Source organism: Piliocolobus tephrosceles, chromosome 10, assembly GCF_002776525.5.
Source record: "Piliocolobus tephrosceles isolate RC106 chromosome 10, ASM277652v3, whole genome shotgun sequence".
NCBI classification, from domain to species: Eukaryota; Metazoa; Chordata; class Mammalia; order Primates; family Cercopithecidae; genus Piliocolobus; species Piliocolobus tephrosceles.
In genome coordinates, this window is record NC_045443.1 from 50,040,661 (window position 1) to 50,050,176 (window position 9,516).

General features: G+C 50.3%; 1 protein-coding gene across 1 annotated transcript in view; it reads right to left on the minus strand.

The window, feature by feature from the left end:
* Positions 1-6,379, minus strand: part of KRT8 (keratin 8) — a 25,965-nt gene extending 19,586 nt beyond the window's left edge. Inside the window, exon 1 of the mRNA XM_023211026.2 lies at positions 6,328-6,379. Within this exon, the coding sequence (XP_023066794.2) occupies positions 6,328-6,365 (38 nt within the window). The 5' untranslated portion in view covers positions 6,366-6,379. The remainder of the gene's footprint in view (positions 1-6,327) is intronic.
* Positions 6,380-9,516: the final 3,137 nt, after the last annotated feature.

Sequence of the window (9,516 nt, forward strand, 5' to 3'; positions counted from 1 at the left end):
ATTGGGAACAATGGTGATCATGATGGCTTTCTTTTTTGTTTTTTGTTGTTTTTTTTTTTTTTTTGGAGACAGAGTCTCACTCTGTCACCCTAGCTGGAGTGCATGTAGTGACACGATCTCGGCTCACTGCAACATTCGCCTCCTGGGTTCAAGTGATTCTCCTGCCTCAGCCTCCCAAGTAGCTGGGATTACAGGCACTCACCATCACTCTCTGCTAAGTTTTTGTGTTTTTAGTAGAGACAGGGTTTCACCACGTTGACCGGGCTGGTCTCGAACTGCTGGCCTCAAGTGATCCACCTGCCTCAGTCTCCCAAAGAGCTGGGATTACAGGGGTGAGCCACCGCACCTATTATTTATAATCCTAAACTAATCCATGAGGAAGGTAACATTGTTCCCATTTTACAGACAAGGAAACTAAAGCCCAGGGTCCTTCAGTTAGTGTGACAGAGACAGGAATTGAACCCAAGTCTGAAGTAATTTTAGAGCTTGAACATTCTCTTTTCAATTATGCTGTTTTATAGTCAGGATCCAATTATCTCCATTAAGAGATGCAATAATGTCAATAACTCAAAAGGGAGGATTCAAAACATGTTTATTATTTTATTTAGCAATCCAAAAGAGCTATACTACATTTATTTATTGAGCATCTGTACTACCTCTCCTACAGTAGGGATCCTGGCAGACTTGGGGGACTCTCTCCATCAAAATGGACAGCCCCAGTCTGGGCACAGTGGCTCACATCTGTAATTCCAGCACTTTGGGAGGCCAAGGCAGGCAGATCACCTGAGGTGGAGAGTTCGAGACCAGCCTGACCAACATGGAGAAACCCTGTCTCTACTAAAAATACAAGATTAGGCCAGGCACAGTGGCTCATGTCTGTAATCCCAGCATTTTGGGAGGCCAAGATGGGCAGATCACGAGGTCAGGAGATCGAGACCATCCTGGCTAACACGGTGAAACCCCATCTCTACTAAAAATACAAAAAATTAGCCGGGCGTGGTGGGCACCTGTAGTCCCAGTTACTTGGAAGGCTGAGGCAGGAGAATGGCGTGAACCTGGGAGGCGGAGCTTGCAATGAGCCCAGATCATACCACTGCACTCCAGCCTGGGTGACAGAGCGAGACTCTGTCTCAAAAAGAAAAAAAATTAGCCAGGCGTGGTGGCGCATGCCTGTAATCCCAGCTATTTCAGAGACTGAGGCAGGCAAATCACTTGAACCCAGGAGGCAGAGGTTGTGGTGAGCTGAGATAGTGCAATTGCATTCCAGCCTGGGCAACAAGAGCGAAACTCCATCTGAAAAAAAAAAAAAAAAAAAAGGACAGCCCCATGAGGGCAGAGACCTTGACTATGTTGTGACCGTCAGATCCACAGCATTAGATAGGCATCTAACAGGCACTGCACCAATATATGATGAACGAATTCACAAATGGCTGAACCAGCCTGCCAGGTCAGCCTGTGCCCAACCAGGCACAGTGGCTCACACCTGTAGTCCCTGTGCTTTGGAAGGCCAAGGGAGGATCACTTGAGGCGAAAATGAGACAGAAAGACTTAGAGAGCACGCAGCTCAGCTAAAGGAAAGACCTGCTACCCACCACTCTATAACCAACCTGCCCCCCTCCCCGTTCCCTGGTCTCTAAGGACTAAGATAACCCCAACCCAGATACAATGACCCATTCATAGGCCATAAGGAAAATCTGCTGACCTGGATGGTGGGAATGGGCTAAGCCTGGGCCAGCCCAGGCCAGTTTAGCCTCAGGGACCTGTTCGTCAAGCTCCCATGGCAACACAACTAATTGTGTGTTTATGCATTCCCTAGAGAACTCCAGGCAGAGGCCATCTATTCCCCAAGGCCACATTCTACCTTCTCTCTCCTTCCTTGCCTCCCCAAGTTTCCTGGGTAACCATCCAGGGAACATTAAGATAAGCTTGAGTAGCAAAAGCAGCCTCCAGAACATGGAAGGCAGAGGAGGGAAAGCCTCTCCGAGGGAGAGGACCAGTACTTTTTGCTCACAATTGTCCAGCTGCAACAGTCAAACTCCCTAGTCCTCCTCCTGGACCCACAGCCTCATGGCTTCGATGGTTCCTACATGTCACCACACTAACCATCCATCCCCAGGCCCCCATGGCCTGACCTTATCCTACTTGACTGCCAGGTCCTGCACAAACTCCCTCTTCACTTATGCAGTGCACAGGCCCAGGGCCCCCTCCTTCCTCTCTCTCTGTGTCCCTCTAGCCTGGCTCTACCCCCAAGGACTTCCTTCAGGAAGCCCTCCCAGATGGACTATTCCTCCCAGGCTTCTCCCTCCAGCCCTCCAGCCTGGTGCCTCTGATTGTGCATCCCCAGCTCTGGCCTGATCTCCCAGAGCTGGGCGTGGGTTCAGCTATTCCCCCATGGCCTAGGAGTTTCCTTAAGGTGGTAAAGCTTTTAATTCTTACAGAAACTATAAAATAAGCATTATCTGCATTTTAGAGTGGAGAAAACTGAGCCTCAGGATTAAAAGCAATGTGTGCTGCTTGGCACAGTGACTCACACCTGTAATCCCAGCACTTTGGGAGACCAAAGTGGGAGAATGGCTTGAGGCCAGGAGTTCAAGACCAGCCTGGGCAACATAGCAAGATCCTGTCTCTACCCTCCTCCTCCACAAAAAAAATTGTTCTAATTATCCAGGCAGAGTGGTGCACACCTGTAGTTCCAGCTACTTGGGAGGCTAAACGGGAGGATAACTGGAGCCCAAGAGTTTGAGGCTATAGTATACCATAATTGCACCTGTAACAATGGCACTGGATGACAGAGTGAGACCCTGTTTCAAAAAAAAAAAAAAAAATGTAGCAAATGGGAGAAACGGAACTGGACCCTGTCTGTCTCCAAAGCCATGTCTCTCCTCCCTATCTTATATGTCCCTCTTTCCCTGAAGACAGTACCATATGCCAGGCACTCCCTGTACCATAGGTTTTTATAACCGCATTTACTCCTCATAATTAAATCTATCAGGAGGCCGGGCGCGGTGGCTCACACCTGTAATCCTAACACTTTGGGAGGCTGAGGTGGGTGGATCGCTTGAGTTCAGAAGTTCAAGAACAGCCTGGACAACATGGCTGAACTCCATCTCTACTAAAAATACAAATTAGCCAGGCGTGGTGGCACATGCCTGTAATCCCAGCTACTCGGGAGGCTGAGGCAGGAGAATTGCTTGAACCCAGGAGGCAGACATTGCAGTAAGTCGAATTTGCATCACTACACTCCAGCCTGGGCGACAGAGCAAGACTCCGTCTCAAAATAAATAAGAAAACAAACCTATGAGGAAAGTACAAATAGCCTCATTTTACAGATGAGAATATGAAAGCTCAGAAACTTTCCATCCACTTCTTAAGTCATGTAGCATCTAAGGGCCAGGGTCAGAATTCAACCCAGCTCTTCTGGCTCCAAAACCCAAAGTTTAGTTTCCCAGTCCCCTGGGTCTAGGCAGACAGGCTGGGAGATGCAGGAGGCAGGAAGGCAGATTCTGCAGCAGGCATGAGAGCTTGAACTGATCGGCCAGCACCTCCGACAAAGGAAGGTGCCTTCCAGAAGACCTCCAGGAGCTTCCCCGCTGATCTGGGAAGACTCAGGAGGCCCAGGACAGCTGCGTGAGGGTTGGGTAGCCAGGCTCCCAGCTCTCTACCCTCCCACTCATCCTGCGAGCTGCCCCCCCTTCACATCACCGCACTTCTGCAAATTCCTACCACTACCTCCAAAGTGCTCTAGGATGTGTGATTAAAATCAGAGTGTTCTAAGGTTTATGATGAAAATTAAATGAAATTAAGTTAAATTTTTGTTTTGAGAATTGTTTTAGACAATTCCTAGAACAATGTGCAGTAGGAGGAAAACATAAGTTTGGAAATCAAATAGCCTATGTCTCAACTTGGTCGCTTAATTGCTGTGTGACATTGGACAAGTTACAGCTCCTTTCTGAACTACAGCGGCCTCATCTATATAATGAAGGGGCAGACCATTTATTTCTAAATTATTTTTATTATTAATTATTAATTTTTGAAATTATTTTAAAAGTATCTGTATTATTATATTTAAATTAATATGGATTTTAGAGCTTTGAATTGCCTAAAGTGCTTGCAGTGTAGTGAGAAAAGCATTATACTTTTTTTTTTTTTTGAGACAGAGCCTCGCTCTGTTGCCCAGGCTGGAGTGCAGTAGCATGATCACAGCTTGCTGCTACCTCTGCCTCCCGGGTTCAAGCGATTCTCCTGCCTCAGCCTCCCAAGTAGCTGGGATTACAGGTGCCCATCACCACGCTTGCCTAATGTTTGTATTTTTTCAGTGCAGATAGGATTTTACCATGTTGGCCAAGCTGGCCTCAAACTGCTGACCTCGGGTGATCCGCCTGCCTCAGCCTGAGCCGAGGTGTGAGCCACCCACCGCACCTGGCCAAAAGCATTATACTTAAAATCATACTTGATTTGGGCTCTCAGCTTTTGTTCTCTCATCTGTAAAATAAATTAGATTGAGGCTGCAGTGAACTATGACAGGCCACTGCATTGCAGCTTGAGTGACAGAGCCAGACCCCGTCTCGAAAAACTAAATAAATAAAATTTTTAAAATAAAATAAATTATATGATGATGTTTGTAAAGCTAATTGCTTGTATAGGACTCTACTGTGATGGGAAAAGACCATGCACTCGTCTCTAAGAATTCACCCTTCTTTCTCTCTTTTGCCTTCCTCCCCTCAGCTGAAGGGCTCCTGGAGTGAAGCGGATCCTCAGCTGTACTCTGTGGTCTGAGGCAACAGCCAATGCACAGAGGAGCATCCTCTCCTTAACTAAGCACTGAAAGGAAGTGAAAGGGTAGACTGAAGGAAGGACTTACTAATTCAAGGAGTCATTGGAGCAGAAGTGAGTGACCAGGAATGGGGAGGATGCTTCTGTGGAAAAGGAACAGGGCTAGGCCCCCTTCTCACTGGTCCTAGACCAGATCAGGCCTGCCCAGAAGCCAAGAAAAAGATGGGGTATAGACCTCAATGGGGCAAGGCCAGGATGATGGAGGGGATACCTTCAGGGGAGGAGGTGCTAGGCAGGTTTCTGAAAATGGTGCGTTCAGACAGCTCACTACTTCCTGTAGTAATTCCTGGAAAAGAATGAGTAAGACAAGGTCAGGCCCGGGAGGAATGCAGCTGGAGGAGGTGTGTATGCACAGTCTCCCCAGAGTGAGCCTGTACAGAGCCTTAAACCTTATCTCCTTCCTGTGAAGAGCTGGGATAGCTATCTCTGGCTCCCAGGGGCTCAGGCTGAGTCAGCGCTGGAGGCTGGGAGAGATTGTGGGCCCCGAAGCATACCTAAAACTGTGGGACCATTCAGCACTTAGGTATGAATGGAATCATATAGGGTCTGAAATGCTCACCATTTTCAGAAACCTGCTCAACACCTCCTCCCCTGCAGGTATCCCCCTGCATCATCCTGGCCTTGCCCCATTGAGACCTGAAGCGTGGTACATTCGGGAATGAGATTGGAGCCAAAGGGATCTCTTTGGCAGAGGTGGGGTCAAAGAGATAGTTTAGGATGATTCATCTCCACAAAGGTAGATTCCTACCAGCCAGCCCCACGCCAGAAATTTCCCCTTCCAGGAAAGCTGGGCTCCAGGGCTGGGTAACACTATCACCTCAATTATCCCTCTGTTCCTGAGTTTTAGGGGTTATGCACAGTTCTTAATGGGGCCTAACAGCTTCTTTGTCTCTTCCAGCCCTCTATCTTAGAGGACAGGAAGTGGAACCTGCCAACAAAGGGACCCAGGTTCACATTCCAGGGCTGCCTTTCTCTCCCCCTCCGGGCCCATTACTCTGAGCTGGGCCCCGGTAGGGGATGAAGGAGGAGAAAAGAGGCAGTGTTCTCATGTTCTCTGTGTCCCTGGGAAATTCCCCACCTCCTTGCCAAGCTCCTTCCTAGCAGGCTGGTGAGACCTGCCCTGGAGACAGGCTGGTGCGAGAGGCCCCCTCTGCAGAGTGGAAGGGGGTGACATCACTGCCTGTCCTGAGCCTCCTAGACATATACACACTCTCCCTCTGCCTGGTGTGTCCCTGCCCCCTACCACCTCTCCTGCTCGCTCAGGTGTCCTCTCCTGTGCCCAGCCAGATTGATCTTCTACAAACATTGCTTTGATCCTGTCACTCCCCAGCTCAGAGCTTCCCGTTGCCTTCAGAATAAAGGTCAAATTTCTCATCTGGTGGCTGAGGCTTAGCCCTCCCCACCTGGCACTAGCTGCCCTCCCCACCCCACCCCAGGACTGTGCCCTCCTCTCTTGAAGCACCTCCTTGTCATCTGCACCTGTTGAAACCTTACCCTTCCTGCAGGTCCTGGCTCCAGCTCACCCCATTCATTCCGCAAACATTTGCTGAATGAAAATCATGCATCAGGCACCTCCCCACAAAGCCTGCCCCAGTCACCTCTACCAGAAGTGGCCACTCCAATAGAGACCCCAAGAACAGGGCTTTGTTACACTCCTGGACTAGATTACACTTGCTGTGGGCATGTCTGAACTCCCCTCCCTGATTGCAAACCTGATCCACAGTCATTTAGCATGCATTGAACATCCACTATTAATGAGGCATTTTCCATATTTATCTCATTTGGCCCTCACAAGGACCTTGGGAGTTCAGTCCTCTTATCGTTATTTACAGATGAGGAATCCAAGGCTCCGAGAAGTAATGTGCGCAGCAAGTAGTAGTCAGGGCTCAAACCGGAGTCCTGGACCCTAAGTCCAGGGCCTGTACATCAGCATCAAGGCACCTTCCTCAAAAGTAGGGGCATGTCTTATACATGTTTCTGCTTCCCTCCACACCCAGCACAGGAACTTGTTTGATTCACTGAATGAATGAATGAATGATTCAATTCTACCCCATGAGTCCTCTTCTCTACTCTGACCCTATCTCCTCTCTCCCACATTACTTTTTTCCTATCTTCTGTCCCTTACCCTGGACCCCAAGGATTCCCACCAAGGGAAGAAAGAAGCTGTGATTGTTTCATGGATAGCAGAGATGGGAGCTAAGCCTCAGAAGGGTGTCCGCAGCCTGAACACAGCCCAGGGAGGAGATTTAGGACAGGAAGACCCCTTCCCCTTCACCACCACTTGGTTTGATAGACCCAGGAGAGTCCCAGTCCTTCTCTCCAACCCTCCCCAACTCCAGCAGGAAATAGGTGGGCCCGAGGGAGCAGCAGGACAAGCCAGAGAACAGTGAGAGGGCGAAGAGGGGCCCAGATTCAGTGACTCACCACCCTTGGGCCTCCCCGGGGGGAAAGGGTGGGGAGCCTGGACGCTCGGAATTCCTGCCTGTCCCTAGGGAGTCACTTGGGTATTAGGAGGCTGAACAGGAGGAGGAAGAGCTCTGTTTGTCCCAAACTAAGGGGTGGCCATGGCAACAAGGCTGGAGCCATCGGGGCTGGGAGCAAAGGTCCTAGCCAGGGGTGGAGTCGCGAGGGCCCTGCTGCCTGCCTGCCAGCTGGGCCACTGTCCATACCATGCCAGCCAGGACTTCTCTGACTGAGCACCCCCTTGTGGGCAGAGCTGAACCTGAAATCTGGGGAGGGGTAGTCCTGAGAGGGAAGCCACCCGCTTTACAGATACACATATTCTTGTCCTCTCCCAGTCCCTCCATGTGTCTTCTCAACTGCAACTAGAGACAGACTCTAGAATAGGAAGCACTCGGCCAGGCACAGTGGCTCATGCCCGTAATCCCAACACTTTGGGAGGCTGAGACGGGTGGATCACCTGAGGTCAGGAGTTCGAAATCAGCCTGGCCAACATGGTGAAACCCGTCTTTACTAAAAATACAAAAATTAGCCAGACTTGGTGGCAGGCACCTGTAATCCCGGCTGCTTGGGAGGCTGAGGCAGGAGAATCACCTGAGAGGTGGGAGGTTCAGGTTGTGGTGAGCCAAGATTGCGCCACTGCACTCCAGCCTGGGCAACAAAAGCGAGACTCCGTCTCAAAAACAAAAACAAGAACAGGGAGTGCTCTTGGCCTGTGTGCTGGGGAAAAGAAGGCATGGAGAACGGAGTCTGCTGCTGGGAAGAGGGTAGGTTGGAGGTGTCAGTCTGGGAAGGCTTCCTGAAGAAGGGTGTCTCAGGCTAAGGAAAAGACAGTAGAGGCTTCAGAGCAGAAGAGTGTGTCTCCTCCGCTGGTGTGAGAGACCAAAGCAATGTGGCTGGAGTCACGGATGGCACCATCCCTCCTCTTCTGCTAGTCACCAGAATCTTGGTGTCCCAAGGAGCCCCCAATGCTGCCACCACCATCCTTAACAATGCCCCTTATCATTATGCATATGCATTCCCACCCTCACCTCCCCTCAGAGGTGGAGATAGCACTTCCTCTGCCCAGGGCCAGGCCTCCACCTGTGCTCTGATCCACACACCCCTCCCTTCACACACAGAACCTTGTCTCATCAAATACTATCTCTCCCTTGCCATACTCCTCCCACCCCCATCCTAGGCTGAATTTTATTCCTCTCTACTTGTAGCCATGCTCGTGTCACTTCCTCCTTTAAAAAAAGAAAGAGAGGGGCTGGGTGCTGTGGCTCACGCCTGTAATCCCAGCACTTTGGGAGTACAAGGAGGGCGGATCACCTGATGTCAGGAGTTTGAGACGAGCCTGGCTAACATGGTGAAACCCCATCTCTACTAAAAATACAAAAAATTAGCAGGGCGTGGTGGCTGTAATCCCAGTTACTTGGGAGGCTGAAGCGAGAGAATCGCTTGAACCTGGGAGGCGGAGGTTGCAGTGAGACAAGATCGTGCCATTGCACTCCAGCCTGTGCAACAAGAGTGGAACTCCATCTCAAAAAACAAAAATAGAAAGGGAATTGATTTGTTTTTCTAAGACCAGCCCAGCGGGCACAAAAGAACCAGCGACCAGGCAAGGGTAGGAGTAAAACTGCAAGTTTATTTTTGGTCACTTAAGGTGTGGGGGAGAAGTCTATCAGCCTCCAGCAAAGGAGGCCGACAGAGTCCCCCCGGTGGGGCTCTCGGACGGAATTCCCACAGTCCCGACATCCCCACTGGAGTGGGGCTGTGAGAAGGCCAGCGTGGCTCACTGGCCAAGAGCGGCTTTTCTAGGAGTGGGAGGGCAAGAGGCGGGGAACGGGCGTGTCGGGGGGGGGCGTTCCGCAGGTGCGACCAGGTAAATCTTGGTCTCTTCGGATTGATGTCACCTGACGCATGCCCAGTTGATCTGCACCTTCCCGGGTCACCGGTTGCATTTTCAAGCGCGCAGGTAAAGCTAGTGAAGAAGAACCCAGAAGTGCGCCATCCTGCCTCCGCTCGTCCAAACAGGAATCATCCTTGACCAGTGTCCTGCACCCACTACAGCCCTCTCTCCTTGCCTCTACAGTCAACCTTCCCAAGAGGGGAGACCATACTCATTCTCAATTTTCACCTCCTACATCCCCAACCCTAGCCACCATCCATGGAAATAGCTAAACCAATGATCAACTCCTAGCCAAATTTGATGGACTCTTTTTTTTTTTTTTTTTTTTT